Raw genomic sequence first — 23,329 nt, 5'->3', positions numbered from 1 at the left:
CCAACATAAAACCTGCTGCAGACTAAGTGTTCAGTAAATATTTACTGAACAAGTGAATGAATGAATGAATGAATGCCGGCAAAGGAATGTAACAAGATCCCAGTTAGACAAACAGGGTCATTACTAAAGTAAGTCACAGAGAAAATGCACAATAAATACAAGCTTGAAAGGTTAGTTAACTACTTATAACTAGAAACCTAGAATCTGCGGTATGGTAGTTGATTCAAAAAGTGGCTTAGAGTATCTGCTTTGGATTCGAAATATCTAAATTCAAATCGCAGCTCAGTTCTTAGTGATATATGACCTTGAGCTAAGGCATTTATGTATCTATACGTCTAAGCTCTCTCACCTGCAAAATAGAGATGAAAATAGGATCTACACTTCTTAAGGCTGTTGTGATAATTAGAAGTTAAAACAACCCCCCCCCCCAAAAAAAAGACCATAACATAGTGAGTGAGGTCCAAATAAAGAAAGTCACATTATTTGGAAGTTAATTTAACAAACAAGATGAGCCTCTGCAGCTCCAGAGATATGTTGCTAATTTTGAACCTCTTCTAATCCTGCTTGAGGTTTGGCATTACCAGGCAATCGATGTCAGCAAATGGGGATGATTCAGGATCCTGTGACTAGCGAGAATGTCCTAGACAGAGCAAGTTCTTCTAGGCATCTCCAGGTTAGTCAGTGGCCATTTCATCTATCAGAGGAGACTAGACTAAGAGAATACAGTATATGGGGACGGGCTCTGTATCTCTCCACTTCTGAGGACAGTACTGCTGCCTAAGACAAGGCTGACTGATGATTTACTGTCCAGCTTGCTCTCTCCTCCCCATTATGACCTTGAAAAGGGTAAGTATTTAAGCTAGTTGGGAGGTGAGGCAGAGGACTGGAGCCAATTGTCAATTGTATAATATCCTACCTTGCATTAATGTAGGGGTCTTTCTGTCAGTTTTTTCTTAACCTATAAAGCACTTAAAACAGTTTCTAGTACATAACAAGCAGTAAATGAATATTACCTAATATCATTATTAGCCCAGTATAATTCAAATCTCTTCCCTATCTCAGTGCTTTACTCCCTGATATAATATCTATTTTCCAAAGAGCTCTGTTACTTTAACAGTATTTTCAATTTTCTCAAATCTTATAGCGATCATTAAAGCACTTCATAAAGGGAATCTTATAACATTTTCTCCAATTCACAATATGAATTCAAAACACCCATAATTTAAACGTCATTCAGAAAAAAAGAAGCAAACATCAGGCTTACTTATTTTTCAAATCCCAAAGAAATTTAAATGGGACAGGCAGGAGAAAATAGTGGTTGTAATTAGATACTTTTATAAGCATGAAAAATCTCTCATTTTGAAAGCACAAGTATTTCTAAAGCTAAGCAAACAATATATCTATGCTCTATTTACAGTGTGCTTCCTGGCTGCAAACCTCAGTTTCATGGCTAATTTGAATAACTTCAAATAGTCAAAATAATTGATTTAACACACACAGGATAATAGGGACTAGAGTGTATCATAATTCTCTGCTCAATTTGTTAAACATTTTAAGTTTAGAAATTAAAATCTTGATAAGAAGAGTCTTTTTACGTACTGTCGTTTTTGAACTAGTCCTATGGGCTTGACCTGAATGTTATCATAGAAAACATGAAAACAATGAACAAATTAAAGCAGTAACTATTCTATAGCCCAATATTATGTAGAAATGCCTCCTAGTTTATGGAAATTTAATTTTCCTATTTCTTTAACAATGCATAAAATTGGTTTAGTATCTTGGGAATTTTATATCATTAGCTGTTTTTTTCAATTTCTAGGCACTGTCCAATTCAAATAGGTGAAGAACAAAAATATACATGTGGAGGTTTTATATGTTTTAGCTTTTAGGTGCCAGCATTCTAAATAGATAAAACACTTTCTAGGCAATGATGGTCATCACGCTATTTTAAAAAACAAAAACAGAAAGGAAAAAAAAGAAGAGAAAACAAAGTATCACTCTTTGAGATTCTTATGGCTATAGAAAACAATCTGCGTAAGACTTACTGCACCTAAGATACAACCGAAAGTCTCTGCTTTGAACCGTTAGCATCATGTTTATCAGCCTCATTGTTCTTTTCTTTTCTTTTCTTTTTTCTTTTCTAAGTAGGCTCCACACTCAGCATGGAGCCCAACCGGGGGCTTGAACTCATGGCCCTGAGATCAAGACCTGAGCTGAGATCAAGAGTTGGACACTTAACTGAGCCACTCAGGCGCCCCTCATTGCTGCTTCCTGAAACATCAATGAACCTGACCCCAAATTTTTCTATACAAAGGAAACACCACAGAATTTATTTGTCCTTGGTTTGAACAAGTCACTGAAGGAGAGAGGTATACAATTCACAATATGATGAAGACTATTAGGGGAAATGATATCTGGAGGCTGCAAATCATTACCATCGCTAAAATATTTGCAAATTCCTATTGGGCCAAATTGCCTGCAAACACAGGATATTCTTATCAAGTGTCTTGTCTGGTTTCTCACACCACTTTATTTCAAAAGCATTTTATGAGAATTCTGCTACATATACTACCTCCCATCTGGTTCATATTTAACAATGTATCCCACCCTGTTCCTTTTTTAGGCTCCAAAAATGTCTCTGATGTCACATAAATGTGGCAGGTCACACTGCTTCGGCAAACTTCTCTGGCCCCTTTCTCTTCTCTTGTAGTTAAGATGAACTTGAGCTATTTGCAATCTTTTGTGACACCTCACCTCAGTAGCAATAGAAGAATCCAAGTACTTCAACTCAAAATAAAAAGACCAGTAGGTATTTATAGGATATCAAATGGGTAGAGTGAAGAGCTGGGCAGACTACCTCCTAATAATGGTCTCCTAATGACAGTTTATATTCTCATCTGATGAGGCAGCTCTACCCAGGAAGGAAGAGAACACCAATGCCTCTTACAGACTTTAATACTGGGGACCTACAAAGTGCCTTCTACCATCACTGTAATTATCATCAGCAAAACTTTTCTAATCAATATATACATTAAGAAGGCATGCACAAAGCACACAAATTAACGTTCTCCTCATGAAGTACTTGTAATATATAATCCCTAAAAGGACCTCTGAACATTTGCAGAGGAAAAAAAATCATACTTGTAAACAGTTCTGCCTGATACATGCAGACATATGCATACACACGCATATACACACACACATATATACATCTGTATACATATATATTTATATACACACATCTGTTTGAAATGATATAAATAATCCTTATTGCCTGACATTCAGGAACAGAACTATTAATACTAATTTTTATTCTACTGTAACTATATTTTAGGAAACATAATCCAAAGAATACTAAATTCTGTAAAATAATACCTTTTATTATAAATGGTTTTACTGTGTTGTATAATTATTCTTTTTTTTTTTTTAAAGATTTTATTTATTTATTCGACAGAGATAGACACAGCCAGCGATAGAGGGAACACAAGCAGGGGGAGTGGGAGAGGAAGAAGCAGGCTCATAGCAGAGGAGCCTGATGCGGGGCTCGATCCCATAACGCCGGGATCACGCCCTGAGCCAAAGGCAGACGCTTAACCTCTGTGCCACCCAGGCGCCCTTGTATAATTATTCTTAATGTAGTTCTGTTTACAGTTTTTATCATGTGTATATAACAATCCAAATTTTGACAGGCAGTACTAGGGATCACTGTAAATAATAAGCTATAAAAATAACTCAAATGCCACAAATGGATATCAGCGTTTAAAAAAAAATGTATGTGAAAGTATTATGACATGATAACATGAAATAGTTGGGCATAAGAGAAAAAAACTACATGAATTTAAAAAATGTTTTTATTAAAAAAATGTTTTTATTTAGGCCAAATGTATTAATAAATAAAATTTGTATAAGAAATGCTGTTTACAATGTAATTGCCAATATTTAATAGCAGTCCTTTTAAATATTTCTTACCTGCCTCTTTCAACTGCTAAGGCATCAAGTTCATCAAAGAAAATAATGGAAGGGGCCACTGCTCTTGCTTTTCGGAAGATCTGTTGAAAAGAGTGCCACATTAGCCAAATATCAGCAAACTTCAGAAAATTCTGCAGTTGGCTTTAGTTTGAAAACTATGAACTAAATCTATTATGTGCAAGTGAACCAGCCCAATTGTGACCTTCGGCCGGTAACTTTACTTCTCTAAACTTTAATTTCCACATCTAGAAAATGGAGATAAATCTTGCCTCAGAAGATTCTTTTAAGAATTGAGTTAAAAAAAGAATGCAAAACATTTAGCACAGTGCCTGGAACATAGTAAGAGCTCAGTAAATGACAGCCATTATTAATGATCATAAACACATGTTTAAAAGAAAAATCATAAACACGTAAAATCAGTTATAGCTTAGCATATAAAATACCCATAAACCCGAAAACCACACTCCTTGCTCATTTCTCTGAAGACCGTGCAGGAAAGTAAAGTCAGGACAAGAAAAGTGACCAAACCTTGGAAGAGCACAGACTGATTAGAGCAGAAGTTAATCAGACTATCAACAATAGGGACTGGCCAGCTAGTCACGGGGGCAACATGTGGAAATGGGCTAGAAAAAGTCAGCACAGGCAGAAAGAAATCCAAACGTGTGTTATCTGTAACCCAGGCCCCCATTTTCTGGTCACGAGGATCATGACCATAAAAATAAAGAACAATTACCAAAACATTAATATTAACAAACATTGTCTTTTTCTTATTTTAATCAATGATGATACTGTTGTTAATGTTTCCTACAATTACCACTGTCTACATTTTAAAGGAAAAAAAAAAACAGGACAAATAGTAACTTAAGATTTTTTCTTAGATGAGAAACCAAGTATTCCAATCTCTAATACTCTTGGGTTGGCACCCAAGTATTCACAAATGGAGACCATCCATTCCATTGTTGTGTGTCCTCGTCCTTGCTTAGCTTCTGTAAGAATACAGGATGTCTGTGTGAGGCAGGCCAACCTAGGCTTAGGAAAGCCAAGACCTGTGGTCAAATCACTGTAGTTACCCAACTCCAAGTGCCCTGATTTTGCACAAATTTACCAGTTGTGCAGTTTCCGCAATATGAATGAGTGACCTACCAATTAGGCAGTGGCTTTCAATCTGCCTAAGGGATGCACTGTCTAAATCACCAGACAAAGGTCAAATAATTAAAATAAGGAGAGTACAGTGAAATTTTCATATACTAAGCTTATTCAATTTAAAGGACTACATAGTTTAAAGGATTTAAATCTCATTCTGAGATCAAGTATTCCTTGTAAGCACAGATTTTTTTTTTTTTTTAATGAAATGATAGCAGTTGTTAAAATCTTTATTTGGTAAAACTAAAGGCTGACAGTATTATGATATTTAAAAACAAAGCACTGTAGATGATTGAAATCGCAGTTTTAAATAACAAAATAATGTTTGCCTGAAGAACAAATATACCACTAGAATTTGGATTTGCAAATTTCAGAATCTATAACCCAAAACAAAATGGAAACCATACAGAAGGACAGAGGATGGATCCCCCATTCAGAGTTCCACTTCAACGCATGATCATCTTACCTCTCTAACTGCTCTTTCAGATTCACCAACATATTTATTCATTAATTCAGGCCCCTGAATGAAAAGAAAACAACTGTTCAATGTCCTTGTAAATGCAACCACATGTATGTCTTCCGAGGAAGGAGAAAATGAATACATAAAAGAAAAGGAGGAAAAAATAAAAATCTGCTCTTAAATTGGCTCCTTTAACATACTTATTTTCATTGGGTGTTATTCATCCCTCAAATATTAAAGCCATTTTATATTCCAAAACCACCATCAATGCAAAGGAAAGGCTGTGACTAAAGATAACAGTTTAACTTCTTCTTCATCTACCTGTCAATGCATATTTTTCTACATATCAGGCGTAGTGCTAGGCACTGATGATAGAACAGTCTAATTTGGAAGACCAACAAAGAGATACCATCCATGTATTCCCAGATCTAACCAGTGGCTGGTTCTGAGTAGGTCTATATGTCATTTCGGATCCCAGTCCACTGGATCAATATCCCTCTCTGACAAGAAACAAGACCTCAGGGCTATTCTTCTTATGACTCCACAATAATTCCTGAGAATGGACTGGAAGTCATATAGTCCATGATATTATCTTACAGTCCCTGAGTGTTTCCTATATAAGTGCCATTCTCGAGCTCTCTGCTCTCACTTGATTTGGCCATGTAGACACTAACTATATGAATCTGCAGGGCCAAACATGCTCTTCTTTGATTTAACTGAGTAAAGTGAGAGAAAGTTCCCACAGCTGAGAAAGACATCGGCATTATAGGACAAACTTTATACCAATGTCTGAAGGGAACAGCTGTGGTTCTCAGGACAACAGAGTTTTTTTGTTTTGTTTTGTTTTGTTTTGTATTTATTTATTTATTTATGGGTGGTGGGGCAGGGGCAGAGGGAAAGGGAGAGAGAGAATCTTAAGAAGGCTCCACGCCCAGTGCGTGAGCCCAACACAGGGCTCAATCTCTCAACCCTGAGCTCATGACCTGAGCCGAATTCAAGAGTTGGATGTTTAACTGAATGAGCCACACAGGCACCCCTTGTTTTGTTTTAAATATCCCATGACTTTTGTGATGTGATGACTATGTGCCATGAGACAGTAGCTAGGTAAGCAATGAAAAAGAAAGCCTACTGTTTTTCATACAATATATGATACTTTAGATATTTAAGAAAGAAAAAATGCTAACATTCAAAAATGTTAAATGTCAAAAAAAACCCCAAGAACAACAAAAAAAATGTGCATCTCTGAATCACTGATATGCAGTGTATCACTTGGAGACGAGCCACTTTTATAGGGATCCTCCTGTTGACAGCCAGTTAGTAAAAATTTATAGAATTTTATTACTAGAAGTGTGCATGTCTTACCCTTTGTACCCCTTCTAAAATTCCTAGACACAAGAAGGGAAAAGAGATTTTTTATCAGCTGGATGAAGTGCTGAGTGGCAGACATCTGAAGGGAGATTCAGACAGAGGCTGAATGGATGGACACTTTGAAGGTAACAAGGATAATTGTCATTGTCACGGTGTGATGCTCTACTGAGGGTTAGCAGTGTTGCTGGTCCTGAGACTTTGTTCTAAGGAAGTTATCTCCTCTGGATGGAGGGGGGCTGGGAGGAACGCAGATGGACAAGTGGAAATCAGCACAGGGGTAGTAGTGGCAGGCACCTAGCATGAGGTGTCAGAGATCAAGAGGGTAAGGAGAACTTCCCCATGGGAAGAGTGGCTCAATATGAGGTGTCACAGTCTGAGTGGAATGAGAAGGGCATTACTGTAGGGTCTGGACAAGGTTTGATATGGAGAGTTCCCATACAAAGGAGTAGAACAGCATGGAGTACTGAAGCAAAGCAGACTGAGGAAAGTATCTGCATGAGAAGGCCGCCCAGTGCAATATTATACAGAATACTGTAGCCCCAGGGGCATAAGCCCAGGTATCCTCATGGAAGGGTAGGATGTGGCCAAGATGTCAAGGAAGAACATGGAGGGGCAGAACAGGATAAGGAAAGAATTGAGGTGACAGGGTGGTCTCGTACTCAGTGTCAGAGCTCTAGTGCAGTAAGAAAAGTACACGTGGGGAAGAGCAGCCCAAGAGAGGTTGCTAAAGTCAGTGGGATGAGGAGGGTGCTACAAGAGGTGGGGAGTGGTAGGAAAGGAAGATGGTGGCATCACCCTGACAGGTGAGGAGTATGTTTGTTATGGAAGAAAAGGGGCAGAGACAGTAAAGAGGAATTATATTTAGAAGACTGATCAAATAAATAATTAAGGATAATAGTAGCCAGGTTTCTCATTATTAGAGGAGTTGTAAATATGTAAATAAAGAAAATGAGAATGAATTCTGCTGTATTGAACTGAAATTGAAATTATCAGTATAAATTCAAGATTTTCAATATAGGTAAATAAATATAAAATTGTGTGTGCATATATATGTACCTATGTGCGTATGTGTGGTTATACACACACACACACTCCTGAGCTTTGCTCCCTGGGAGAACCTGAGAGTAGCTATATCCCAATAACAATAAGCACACCTAGCACCCAGAACAAAACTTTTAAATTCTAAAAACTTGGCTTCCAAATTCTCCTCCAAAGGCATCAGGGCCTCTTAAAGAAATGGCAGATTCTTCCAAGGCTGGGACAGGAGACATACAAAATGAGTCTGGAAATCTTACTGCCTAGATAGTAAGACAGTGCTCAAAGAGATGGAAACCTACCATTAACATTTGTTAAGGAACAAGATATTTATACAGTCTCAAAGTAAGTACCCACAAAGCAATGTTAACTTCACAGGGATAACAGTAATTTTACAATGGAGAATCTTGGCAGACACCACTTTAATCAAAGTTAACATTAGTAGCAATGGACAGTTTAAAATCAAGTATCACCTGATAGGATGCAATGAGAAGAACACAGTATTATTTCTACGAAAAATCTAAATCTAATCATGAGTAAATATTAGAAAAACCCAAATTGAGAGGTATTTTACACAATAACTGACCTGTAATGTTCAAAAATGTCAAGGTCGTGAAAGTAAAGGAAGGAGTAAGTAACTGTTCCCAGTTGAAGACTTAAGAGGCATGACAAGTAAATACAGCACATGATTATGGACCAGGTCATTTTGTCATAAAGGACAGTAGAGGGACAAATGACAAAACCAAAATGGTAGTAATAATGTTCTTTTCTAGTTTGATGGTTGTACTATGGTTATGCGACAGGATGTATTTTTTATAGATATATACACTAACGTATTCGGGGTGACAGAGCATACAGCAGCAATTTATTTTCAAATGCTTTAAGGAAAAAAATTATTTATGACTACTCCTGCAAACTTTCTATAAAGTTTAGACAGTTCAAAAAAAGTTTAGACAGAAGAAAAAAAAATCCTGATCCACAGAAATATTAGAGACAAGTAAAAAAGATTTGATACACACAGACACAGAAATAATAGAAATGATAAAATTAGCAACGCATTAAAAACAGGTATTATAAATATAATAGCCACTGTAGTGAAACAGTCAGTAAATGTGAAGACAGAGCAACTATTCCAACTGAAGCACAGGAACAAAAAAGACTTAATAACAATGACGAGACTTCAGGGATCTATATACAATAGCAAAAGATTTAAAATACATATAATCGGAGATCCAGAAAAAAGTATAAGGAGACAAACAAAAATATATACAAATTTGATAAAAATCAATGAAACCACAGATCTAAAAAGCTCAACAAACCCCAAATATGATGGGAGAAAAAAAAAAATCACACCAAGCACATCAAGATCAAGTTGTTGGAAACCAGCAATAAAGATACAATCTTCAGAGAAAGTCAGAGAACATAAAGACACATTAAAGGTAAGCACACAAAAGACTCAGTACTGGCTTCTCATCCAAAACCATATAAGCCAGGTGACATTAGAACAAAAGTACTGCAAAACACAACCGTCAACCTGGAATAGCATATCCTTAAAAACTGCAGGCAAAGAAAAGACTGTATCAGATAAACAGAAGCTGAGGGAAAGCATCACCAACAAATCTTCACTACAAGAAATGTTAAAGGAAGTTCTAAAGCCAGAAGGGAGGGACGCCTGTGTGGCTCAGTTGGTTAAACTCAGATCTTGATTTCAGCTCAGGTCATATCTCAGGGTTGTGAGACCGAGCCCCATGTTGGGCCCTGTGCTGGGTGTGGAGCCTGCTTACGATTCTCTTTCTCCCTCTTCCTCTCCCTCTGCCCCTCCCCGCCCCTTAAGGAAAAAAAAAAAAAAAAAAGCCAGGAGGGAATTTGTATCAAATACAAAGAAATGAAGAGTGTTGGAAATGGTAAATATGTGGCTAAATATTTTTCATTGATTTCTTAAAAAGATAACTGACCATCTAAAGCAAAAGTAATAATATACTGTGGGGTTTATACATATGTAGAGATAAAATATAGAACAAATACAGCACAAAGGAAAAGTAAATTGTTATAAGAATCTTAAAACATAAATTAGTATAGTATTATTTGAAGGTAAACTATAAATTAAGTTTGTATACTATAAACCTAGAGCAAGTATTTTTTAAAAAGTAAAACAAAGAGGTTCAGCTATTAATAGGGGAGATAAGACAGGATACCAGAATATACTCGACTCATCCAAAAGAAGACAGAAGAGGAAAAAAAAGAAAAATGGACAAAAATTATGGGCATTAAGAAGTCTTTCAAATTATAAATATGCCTGATTTAAAAAGACAATCTTTAATACTGTTTTTTATATACTAACTCCACAATGGGTGCTTCAAAAATATTGAAATATGATAGTATGACAACAAATGAGTACATTAGAACACACTGGGATCAGGGTGTAACAGTCAAGGGTAAGAATAAGAAAAGAATAGGAAGAGTATCTCAACATTCAGGCTGACAAAATCCAGCTGCTCCAAGGACACTGCCTTTAGTCATGTTCGCTTAAGATGAGTTATTTGATAGCATCGACATAGAAATCATTAAATAAAAAGAGAGAGAGTTTTATCTTTCTGCCTGATTTTTTTATTAATCCAAGATGATGCATTAGTAAATTTTATATAACGTTAATAAAGTTGTTTCCCTAAAACACAAAAAAAACCTCTCATCTATTTCTTACGTCTGTTTTCTTTTCTTTAAAAATAATCTTTTCAAAATTATTTCAGAGTAATAGATTGTACATAATCTAAAAATTAGTCCTTGAGGCTAATTAGGGGGCAGATGTACTAAAAATATAATTACGGCATATTATAAATATCATCTAACATTTAAGGTACTTCCACATCTGTGACTGAAATCTACCAACAACCACGAAACACATAAACCATTGGTAAGCAAACATGTTTTTAAGAAAACTTGCTTGGGACAGTGCTTTTGATGACTACACTTAATAATTAGTATACCAACTGTTTATATATTGGTAACTAAACTGTCTCCAAGCAATCACGTTTATATAATGAAATTATTTTTAAGCTTATTTCCCCAAAAATGCTACAGAGAGACTTCATGACTCTAATTTCATCACCAATGATTTAATTATCTTAATTTCTTAAATAATGCAACCCAAAATAGATTTAATTTCAATGAAGACAAACGATGAAACATTAGTTATGCTGAAGCAGAGTGTTCTCACTTTTTAAAGGATTTTGAAGAAATAGCAACGACTTAATACCAAATCAATTTTACAAGCTTGTTTTTAAGACACACGTTAGACTATGTAATAGGACCACAAAGTTTATACTTAGAGCCATCAGTGAGATAAATAAACTTGGAGGCATCTTCCTGAGTACTGTAGAATTGAGAAGACAAAATATAAAGAGTTAGACAGTAAGTATTTTAGACTCTATGGGCCACATTTGCTTGTGCCACATATTTTTCTTTTTCAACATCTCATTAAAAATGTAAAATTCATACTTAACTAGAGGGCTAGATTAAAATAAGCTGCAGGCTGGATTTGGCTCAAAGGCTGTGTGATTTGCTGACCCCTGATCTAGATTAATCTCACACAATCTGAAATAGTTCATTTCTGTCAACAAGATCAAAAGTCACCAAAAATATCAATGACATGATTGGTGAGTAAAAAACTTGGACTTAAAAATATTAAGAAAACTGATTAAAACGTTAAGGGAAAAAATTAGTGATACTTAAAAAGCAATTTCAAAATACCTAGTTATGTCTAAGATGTTCACGCCCAATGACAATAACTTCTAGATATATATACCGTAGAGAAACTCTTGTACATACACCAAAGGAGACATATAAAAGAGTATTACAGAAGCACTGTTTGCAATCAAAAATAAATCCTAAACCTGGAATTCATTAATATAAAAACAGGTGAAAGAGATAAAGAGGTATAAACTTCCAATTATAAAATAAGTCATGGAGATAAAAAGTAAAACACAGGGAATACAGGTAAGATTGTACTAAACAGTACAGTGACAGATGGTGACTACCCTTATTGTGGTGAGCACTGAGTAATGTACAGAACTGTTGAAACAATATGTTGTACACTTGAAACTAGTATAACATTGTATACCAATTATACTTCAATTAAAAAAATGGGTAAATAAATTGCAGTGTCCTCATAAAATGGAGTTTCATACCATTAGAGTGTAGATGAATGGCTACACGAAGGAGACAGTTTGGAAGCAGGGAGACCAGCAAGAAAGCTGTTGTTATGCAGCCAAAATGCACTGCCTTATATATTTATAAGCAAGAGTAAGAGAGCTCTTAATGTTTTGCCAAATTTTTAAAGATTGTAGAACAGTAGTAATTTTCCCCGTTGATCATTTTTGCATGGTTTCACCTCACATGATCATTTTTAGTCCTGCACTGCAGTGCAAAACAATGTCTGCCGGCTCATAATATATAAAGTCAAATAAATAAAGCAGGTGCTATTCATGTGCAATATGATAAATTACACTTTTACCCAAAGGAGTACACCACAGGGTGGACAAACAGTTAAGAAAGTTAACAAAAAAACAAGAATCAGGGCCCACTCATAAAACAAACCTTAGATAATTAGGAAAATGGGTTTTTGTCAGGGAGGAGGTCAGAGAGGGTAGAGTGAGGAAAGGGTGAGGAATTTTTATGTAGAATGTTATTTCATTTAGGGTAACTAATTAGGCAAGTGTGCCCTGATAATAATCAGAAAGGAAATTGCTGGTGTCACTGTTGTTTTTAATGTAATTATTATCATGCCAAATCTGAATTATTGTTATTGTTCTTACAGCAACTCTCCATAAAAGTCAAGGGCATGACATAAAATAGTAATCCAGTGAAGACATATCTATATATTCAGGCAATATATATAATGCATATATACTGCTTTCTAATTATCTGGCTTAACTGAAGGAACTAGAGAATCTGGAGAAATGATTATTGTTCTCCAAAGATTATCTTAAAAAGATGACTTGAACATCAGTGTTGGAAAGTACAAGATTATGATCATTTTGTGATCTCTGTGAATACAATATCAATATCCTGCTACTAATAACAGAAAAATTAATGTTTTATATATACGGTGCTTAGGCAAACACGATATTTTGTTGAAATGCGAAAATAACCTCAACTAGTTAAGGGTCATTTCTCTGGTACATAGAGGTAAGCTACAGGAAACCTGTAAATAAGAAACAGTGTTGCTCTTTTTCTTCAAAAAACAAAAGAAAAAGGGAAAAAAATAGATCTGAAAATCTAACCTATGAATTTTGCACTATAAAGAAAATATGGGTTGGAATAATTTAAGTATTACTAACAAGTCATAGCAGTAATAAAAAGACTTCTGTAGGAAGGGTGCCTGGGTGGCTCGGTCAGTTAAGCAGCTGCCTTTGGCTCGGGTCATGATCCCAAGATCCTGGGATCTAGGCCCCATTCGGCTCCCTGCTCAGTGGGGAGTCTGCTTCTCCCTCTGCCCCACCCCCTACTCGAGCATGTGCGCTCTCTCTCTCTCTCTCTCAAATTAATAAGAAATCTTAAAAAAAAAAAAAAGACTTCTGCAGGACCCCTAAAGAACATATGATTTTACAGAAACCAACATGCTGATGAATCTTACCTAGATGACTGGCCTGCAAAATGCAACCCAGTAGTTACATGGATACGTTACATGGGTCCAGAATTCTATAAAAAGCCAAGGCAATATCATAACCAAGGAAGGTCTATTTTGATACTAAAGTTCCAAATAGCCAAAAATCACTGTATTCTGGTACAAAGAGTTGCAAAAGATTAAATTCAGTTTCAAAGACATATATTACTTTTTATTCTAACAGAAAACTTAAGGAATCATAAGCTATGATGCTATACTTTTTGTTCCATTTGAGGCCAAATATATATCCAATTCTTAAAAACAGAAGAAAACAGCAACTAGTGTCAACTAATTTCATGAAATCTTGCTAAATATTTCATATGTATTATCCTCCACTGCTTACAAGTCCTCTGAGATGGATATTCTTATTATCGTACCTTTATCGAAAAAAAAGAATGAAGTGTAAAAAGTTTCAGTAATTTGCACAAAGTCATACAGCTTAATAAGTGGCAGAACTGGCATACAAGTCTCCTAACCATCACAACTGACAATCACAGGAAATGCCCTAAAAGTTTAGCAATCAACAGGAACAAAGGATAAGCAACAGATTAGAATATAAGCATTATGTTAAGCATACTCAGAATGTTGTTAGTGGAAGGGCTTTAGGAGTCATTTAATCTAACCTATTTCATTTAAAACCTGAAGAAAACAAAGTGCAAAGAAGTTGAATGAAATGCCAAAAGCCCTAGAAAAGTTAAATGGCAGAAAATAATGATAGAAATGCAGGATTTTAGTTCTCAGACAACTACTCTTTCTAAAAACTATGATGTCTTCTATTTGCTCCAAGCCCTTCTAAAAAAAAAAAAAAAAATTTAAAAAAAGGAAATGTGCCCGTAGATTTTACATGGTGGGGCACCTGGGTGGCTCAGTTGGTTAAGTTTCTGCTTTCGGCTCATGATCTCAGGGTTCTGGGATCAAGCCACTCATCCCCCTCATCGGGCTCCTTGCTCAGCAGGGAGAGCCTGCTTTTCCCTCCCCTCTCCCTCTGCCTGCTGTTCCCCCTTGTGCTCTCTCTCTGTCAAATAAACAAATCTTCCAAAAAAAAGAAAAGATTTTACATGGTACCAGCAATTCAAATTCAAAGGTATTTGTGGGAGCAGAGCAAGTGACAAGCCACAAAGTGTAATTCTATAAGTAGCTGCTAACATGGGTTAATTTGAAAATAAGAATTTTATTGATTTCCATTACAAACAAGAGACCATTTACATCAAAATATAATGAAGGTTAGGAATAAATAATATGGTCTATGAGTGCCACATTTGCTCATAAGTTTTTTAACTCTTTAAAAAATACATAAAGCCATAGAATAGATAGGGTTGATGGGATTTCTTTTCCAATTTTAATTACCAAATAACTGTGGTATGTTAGTCCTGCCACATTTCACCTGCCCAGATAATGTGCTTCGCTCATAAGAGTAATCAAGAAAAACTACCCAAAATAAATTAAGTACCATAAGTAGGCTTATTTTGGAGTAAAGCTATTTCATGTTTCCACAGTTAAGATTTCAACTGTTCAAGTTTACAAAACAAAAATAACATAAATTCATGTAAAGATTTGTCCAGCTCTGCTATTAATCCAGTGAGAACTAAATCTGACTTATCTTTTATTATTTCATTTTATATCCTATCAGTAACAAACGCAAGTATAATATTTACACCTCATGCAAATTACATAGCAATTTTGCCCCTTTAATCAGTACTGAGTTTTTTCCAGTCTTCCCAAGGGCTTTTTAAATGTGTCTGACACCTGCCTGTTGCTTTTGGCTACTACAATTCAAACCAAGTTTTTATAAGTTCTAAAATGTCTAGGGAAGCAAGTTAACCTAAGTCCTAACTATGGTTAAATGTTATGGAATATACTCATAAAAACCCAAACTCACATGAGATAGAATTACATATATGTAACGTGAGTAAAGGATCTTGAAAATTAATAAAAAGTACGGCATCAGCACATACAGAAGGCCATTTTGGGAAAGTACTTCAAAAGGTTTGAAAACAGGAATTAAGTACCAGGCAAGAAATGCCTTGGGCAAGTAAAAACCCTAAAAAGCCAGAGGGGCTAGCAGAGAAGGGAACAGAATTCAAGCTGTTCCTCTCAAAAAAAAGTACAACACAAACCTTCCCCACAATTTATTAATTCAGGAAACAAAAATGCTACATTTCAGAATTTGCACAGCAGCACCATGCTGACTACAATTCAGCTAGCTGTAAAGTATGAATGCAGACATGCCCACAGAAACCCCCCACATTACTGCTGGACCACTCTAGTCACTCTCCAACTCTCTTATTGACTAATACGTAGAATGGTAAACACTGGGTTTCAGCTTCCATGCTTTCATCACTAGAAATGACCATTCTCTTGAGCTACAAACCCATACTAAAAATGGCCTTTTGGATCTTATCTGCCATGTTGTTCCACAGGCATTTCAAACTCCACATGTCTAAATCCCAGTCTGGAATCTGCTCTCCCACCTCTAATCTGCCTCTCTTCCTCACATGCTAACTCTTCCAAAACTTAGGGTATTTCCATCTACCAGTCACGGAAAGTGAAAATTTTAATCACCTTTGACTTCTCTCTTTCTTTCTCATTTCTCGCATACATTTAATCATCAAAATTTTAAATATTACCCATTTCATCACATCACTTGTTTAGTCAAATGTCTCTCTCACTAAATTACGAGTTGATAGACAGCAAGGAGCCCATCTAATGCATCTTTGTTTACCATGTACAGAAACAGAGAACACAGAACACATAGAAGGAGTTTAATAATCTGAGTTACACAACTGCTGCAATTGTAAAACGTTTACAAATAGTTTCTAAAGAGTTATAGACATGAAATTGTAATATTTCAACTTTAATTAAATTTTATTCAAGAGATTTAAAAGAAAAAAATGACTAATCTCTCTCAGCTGGAATCCATGAATAAAAAGTTAAATCAATCGAACAATAAAATTTTCTTTCTATTATTAAGTAAACTTCTTAGAAGTCTGAAAGCATTTTCTCTCTTTTTTTTTTTTAAGATTTTATTTATTTATTTGACAGAAATAGAGACAGCCAGTGAGAGAGGGAACACAAGCAGGGGGAGTGGGAGAGGAAGAAGCAGGCTCATAGCAGAGGAGCCTGATGTGGGCTCGATCCCACAACGCCGGGATCACGCCCTGAGCCGAAGGCAGACGCTTAACCGCTGTGCCACCCGGGCGCCCCAGCATTTTCTCTTTTTAAATCTAAGTCTTCTAAGATTCCCAATGTTGTAAGTTTTGTTATTATAGTTCATATTATCATTTTTTTATTTTAGCCAAATGTTATATAATATTTTCATATCAAGGGATCTTTTTAATATAGTAGTTTTATTGACTACTACAAGCCCAACTCAAAAAAAAATTATTAACATGAAGTTTTAACATAATGATGTTTCAACTTTAACATGTCAGCTTATATAGTGTACAAATAATGTCAAAGTAAATCCAATCTAACTTCCACATAATTTTGTGATACTGACAATGGCACATCATTCTATTTCTCCTAATAATCAATTACCATTAGTTATTCCCTAATAGCCATTCAAACAGTGATAGAACTAAGTATATATTTAATAATGATGCTAATAACTGCCAATTGAAGCAGTTGGAGCATATAAGACAACAGCATTTGGAGAAGTTCAGGGAATTATTAAAGTTAAAAAAAAAAAAAAAGCCCTAAAGGAATTAAATAGAAACTCAAAAGGTTTCTGACTCTAGATGAGCCCAAATGGTAATAAACCTATAGAAGGAGAATAATGAGTTAGGGTCCACAAAAGGCATGAATCTGTACATAGTTCCTGGTGAGACTAAATTAGAAGCTATATCCAAGGTGAAAGAAAAAATAACCAAAACACTAAAAGAAAGTATTCTTTATAATGGTGGGGTCTGGGTCTGGGGCCAGAACCAACGCAGTCCTTTATAGGCTTCAACTGAGTACTGCAGTGAAATAAGCAAGCTCAGGGAAGCCCCAAACCCAGATTCCCCAGCCAATTTTCTTGGGCTTTCAGGGCTTTCTTTTCCCAGGAACTTTCCATTATCACCATGAACAGCAGGATGATGAATAGGAAAGAAGGTCTCCCCCAAAGCCCTCACCCAAGGAACTGGCAATCTCCCCCATGGCTTTTCTCCCTCCATACATTCCACTCTTCCTGTACAGTGCTGTATAGAGCTATGAGCCAGGCCTTTTAACTTCAGTTACATTCATTAAATGTCTGTACTATGTCTGGATCTGTGATACTGACCTTAAAACTCTTTTATTTAATTAACAGACCTTTTCTGGTAAAGTTTAAGATTTGTAGAAGAATTAAGATAGTACTAAGTTCCTATATATAATACCCCTAAACCCCCACTACACACTTAGTTTTCCCTATTAACATCATATATTAGTACAGTACATTTGTTATAATCAACTAATAATAATGTATCAATATTGATTCATTAAAATCCATAGTTTGTTCAGATTAGTTTTTATTTAAAGTCCTTTTTCTGTTCTGGGACCTCATCCAGAAACCACCATAGCACTATATTTAGCTGTCATGTCTCCTTGCACTCCTCTTTGCTGTGAGTTTCTTAGACTTCCCTTGTTTTTGATGGCCTTGACAGTTTCAGGAGTACTGGTCAGATATTTTACAGAATGTCTTTTAATTTGGTTTTGCCTGATGTTTTTCTCAGATTATGAGTCTTTGGGAGGAAGACCCCCCTCAAAAAAGTGCCATTCTTGTCACATCATACAAGGGTACACACTATCAACATGACTAATCACTGAAGATGTTCACCTTGATCGCCTGGCTGAGGTAGTGCTTGCCAGGTTTCTATACTGTCAAGTAACTTCCCCATCCCCTTTCCATACTGAACTCTTTGACTGGAAGTCATAACTATACACAGCCTATACTTAAAGAATTGAGTAGCTACACCTTCCAAAAATTTTTCACTTACGTCTTAATATACTAATCCTCTCAAAGAGCCTATATAGATTAAGAAACAAAACAAAACAGGAACAAAAAACTGAGATCAAGAGAACTTATTTAAGGCTACAGAGCTAAACAGCACAAGGATTAGGAATCAAACCAAAGCTATCTGAACCCTGCTTAGTGCTCTTTTCATTGTAACACAATTTCAAGACCACAAATTATATAGTAATAGGTAAATTACTCCACCTTATTCAAGCACTAGTTTGCTTCCATATACTTCCATTTTACTCATCACGCTCCTGTTTCTTTGGCAGTGATTATCTTTCTTATTGATTTCACCAACTTCTACTCCAAAGCCATGTTATTTTTCTGTTTTCTTTGTTCTATAGGAACAAATTTTTTTTTTAACTGCCCCAGAAACATTTTTCTACTTCTCTGAACCTACCCTATAGAAATTGCCTGAACTACCTTTTCCAGTATCATAGTGTAATTAATGAAAAAAAGGACTGGGCACTAAATTAAAAAGGGGGGGCGGTGAATAAAAGACTATATAATGCAGTAGTTCAGAGCTTAAACTTTGTACTCAGAAAGCCCTGAGATCAAATTTCAGTTTTATCACTACAACTCTGACTTTAGAAAAGCCATTTCACCTTCTTAAACATTAGTATCCTTATTTGTAATCCTAGAAACTAATCTTAAAGCATTCAATATGTAAAAGAGGTGTATCTATGCAGCTTTCCACACAGTATCTGCAAAATGGAAACTTTATGATTTACAGACTAGCTCACAAAATTTAAAAACAACAGCTTAAAGATAAACTTGGAACTTACCAAATTAAGATTATCTTGTCCCTTTAATAATAGTAGGGAATCTAGTTAAATGAAGAATAGTAAGTACTTGGAATTTTGCATGCTTTGAATAAAACAGGTTCCTGAAAATCGGACATATTTTGTATAATTCCTTCTTGAGACAAGTATCAGAAGAACATTTCCCCAAAAAAGTCAAGCATACACTAAGCTCATTACATTCTTGTGCTCACCAATAAGAGTTCATAAAGGACTTGCTCAAAATCCGTGTCAGACGCCTAACCACCCTTCTTCCAGAATCAGTAACAGTTCTTCATAAAGTAAAGCAGCCCAACTACACAAGGGTAATTAATGTATTGCAGCACTCCAGACAAAAGTAAGAGAGAAGCAGAGAGGAAATTTCAGCTGGAAAATATTTTGACATAATTGACATAGATGACAAATTAAACTTAAGCATATGTCAAGTGCTACAGTCTACACAAAAACACATACAGATGCCAAAGGATATTAAGAGTCCACACAAGCCAAGGCAAAGTCTGAACTCTGAGTATACAGCTTTTAATCACTGTTTAGGAAAGATGCTCAGGGGAAGCTAAAGAGTTCTTTCATAAACTCAGAGAAAGAAATGTTTCAAATCTTTAAATTCTTTATTTTGGGAATTAAAGATAATTACAATTGTGAAAAATATTAGGCAGTTTTTCCTTTCAATACATGTAAGATACTTGTATTTTCCAATAGGCTGGAAAATTTCATTGTCTATCTACATTTCTCCATTTTCAAAATGTGTCAGACTTGTGATTTCAAAAGCTCAAACAAATATAACACTTAAATCCCTTGGAAAAGAAAAATATATGTAGCAACCAAAAACCAACGTTTTCCTCATAGGATAAAAAAAAAAAGAAAACTAGGAAGAATATAATATAAATTCCCAATTTCTTTGACTTCATTTCTGCATACAAAAGCTGTATGACATAGCTACTTTAAACCCTTCTCCCAAGCAATGATCAGACAAGACGAAAAGACCAATGAAAATGCAGAGAAAACCAAAAATTTTTTTCATGTTTCCAACTTTTTCTTTTGGAAAATTTTAAACGTGTAGGAAAACTTAAAAATAGTAAAATGAATATTCATTGTTCATTAAATATATTCTCCATCCAGATTCAAAAATTGAATAATACTGCCAAACTATACTAAAACGTATACTGAATAAAAATCCACCTTAAATAAAAATTACTAGGATACATAATTATCTCTAAGCAAGTATGAACTCAATTGAAAAAGAAAATTTCTTAACATCACTTATCCTTTGTGTGTGTATGACCTAAAAGAAAAATGAGCGTGAGTTTAGTGAAAAAGCTCAAATAAGTTAACACACGCATGGCTATTTTACATGAACAGTGTGAAAGATAAACCTTTCAAAGAATTTTCGTACATTTTCTTACAATGAAAAAAGTAAAACTGCTTAAAGTTCTGAAATGTTTCATACTCAAAAACAGTAATAAGTACTTCTAAGTAATCCTAAGATAGGCCAGAAAGCAGTCCTGGTAACATCTGGAACAGTTATCTTAGATCACAGAAGAATGAGATACTACTTCGTAGGAAAATACATGTGCTCCTCCTCTTTGAGATTCCAGTGTAAATAAATGTGAGTGCAGATCTCATCAAATAAGTTTCAGATATCCAGCAGACAGAAAAAAATCAAGGATTATGAATATACAATTGTGGAATACACAACAAGGTAGGCATAGAAAAACGGAGATGATGGTAAAAAGAGTAGGAAGTGCCAGAACCATGACATAAGAGAACAGGACCAAAGAGAAATCAAGAATGTCTCTGAAATTTCAAAATCACTCATTACTCCAACATTTAAACCTGTAAACTTTAAAACTATGGTTGTGATTCAGTATAAGTGATCATAGTGAAAATGGTCCCCACCCCTATCTTCAGTATCCAATATCTTCCACAAGATAATCACAAATATGCAAACACTAGTGAATGTGAAGATACTGATTCTTAAAAAGCAAATAGCCTAAACATATCTAAATATTATTCCAAAAAAATTTTAAGTAAAAAATTGACTCTACTCTGAAATAAATTTTATGTTTTCAAACTACCAAAGATTTCAGTGTTCTAAGATAGAAAACATATTTTGTTATGAAAAAAATTCCCTGGTACTATCAAAACAGAGCCTTTTATCATGTGCTTTTTCTGAAATGAATTTGATATTTAACAGACTGAAGTACATATTTTTGTGATAAAGTCCATTCCGCTAATATATTTAAGGTTTTATATATGTATATTTAGTAACTGGATATATGATCATATTACATAAAAGTTAATTAAAAAATTAATATATGGCCCTGGGGTGCCTGGGTGGCTTAGTTGGTTAAGTGTCTGACTCTTCATTTCAGCTCAGGTCATGATCTCAAGGTCTCAGGATGGAGCCCTATGTTGAGCTCCACACCTCAGCAGGGAGTCTACGTGAGGATTCTCTCTCCCCCTCTCCCTCTGCCTCTCCCTCTACTCACATGCTCTCTCTCTGTCTCTAAAATAAATAAATCTCAAAAAAAAAAATATATATATGTATATATATACATATATGTATATATATACGTATATATCTGGCCCTAAAGTAAATGTAAAACTACATGTCAAGTAAGATTACCTACCCCAAGTAATAGGGTAGGGCAAAGAACAAATAATATATGTGTGTGTTTCAGAATATAAACCTTATACAGATATTCCCTGACTAGAAAAGTGTTTTTAGGAATTTGGTTTTACCATATAAATTATCTGATTTCTTTGAAAACTCTCTCTATATAAATATTAAATTTACATCATATTTATAATTAAGTCTTAGTTAAGCAAAAGAGATTAGCACAATTAAAAAATGTAGAAACTAAAGAAGACTGGTTTCTATTACACATGGATATAAGAAATACTGAGAATCACGAAACTAAATAGTCTATTGTCCACCATGTTTTGCTGATTACAAGCACTTGTTTATTTAGAGCGCATCGCCCTATATTATATTGCCATCAACCTAAAAAAAAAAAAAAAATCAGCTACTCCTTAAGATGCCTTTTCATGTTTTTCTAAGGGTAAGAATCAGAGGATGGGTATTAGTTGGGCTGGAAGAGAAAGTAGCAATTAAAACATTTAACATCTTACCTTTATAGCTAGGAAATTCAGGCCACTCTCATTGGCCAAAGCCTTTGCAATCATTGTTTTAGAGCATCCAGGTGGTCCATACAGAAGAACTCCTTTAGGTGGTTGAATACCCATTCGAACGAAAGACTCTGGATGTTTCAAGGGCCATTCCACAGCCTGTTTCAATTTCAGTTTGATATTTTCCAGTCCTCCTATATCTGACCAGGATACCTGTAAAACAGAGAACTACCTAAACTAAGTTTTGCCAGGACAAAAAGAGGGGGAAAAAAGAATCAATAAAAAGTGCAAGAGGGGGAAGAGAACCATTTAAGAATCTAGAAGATCCTTAAAAAGTTCTATCAATAAGTAAATTAGAGTACATGAAATGTGAGCTGTATATTACAGAAATACCAAAGAAAAAAAGTTTCTGCTTGTACAAATAACTGTTTAAATGACTGAACAAACTGTTAACAAACTGTTAAGTCTATCTTCTATTTTAGATGGCTTTAAAAATTAAGTTTCATCTGTCTGAAAATGGTTTGAATTAGTGATCCAAGGTCTCATCTACACACATCTTTTTAGCAAATTTATTTGCCTTACGTATTACTTCCAAAAATATTTCTGTAGGTCCCTTAGGGAACATATGATTTTTTTCTGTCTTTAATATATTCATGAAGTATCCTCAAAATTTTGTTCCTTTTTCTCAACAAAGAAACACCCACCAAAATAAGACAACTCTTTACATGTTATTTACTTAGTAAATATCCATTAAGAACTATATGTAAGATAATATACACAGGAAATAG

At 35.0% G+C, this 23,329-nt stretch overlaps 1 protein-coding gene across 2 annotated transcripts in view; it reads right to left on the bottom strand.

The window, feature by feature from the left end:
* SPATA5 (spermatogenesis associated 5) overlaps positions 1-23,329 on the bottom strand; it is a 321,325-nt gene that overhangs the window by 235,382 nt on the left and 62,614 nt on the right. The window contains exons 11-13 of one of the 2 annotated variants that reach the window (XM_008689495.2): positions 22,545-22,754; positions 5,579-5,632; positions 3,970-4,049 (exon numbers count right to left, since the gene is read on the bottom strand). In XM_008689495.2, the coding sequence (XP_008687717.1) occupies positions 3,970-4,049; positions 5,579-5,632; positions 22,545-22,754 (344 nt within the window). The remainder of the gene's footprint in view (positions 1-3,969; positions 4,050-5,578; positions 5,633-22,544; positions 22,755-23,329) is intronic. The other variant, XM_040626287.1, reaches the window with a different exon arrangement.

Source organism: Ursus maritimus, unplaced genomic scaffold, assembly GCF_017311325.1.
Source record: "Ursus maritimus isolate PB19 unplaced genomic scaffold, ASM1731132v1 scaffold_11, whole genome shotgun sequence".
Classification (NCBI taxonomy): domain Eukaryota; kingdom Metazoa; phylum Chordata; class Mammalia; order Carnivora; family Ursidae; genus Ursus; species Ursus maritimus.
This window is presented reverse-complemented; position numbering and strand designations above follow the sequence as displayed.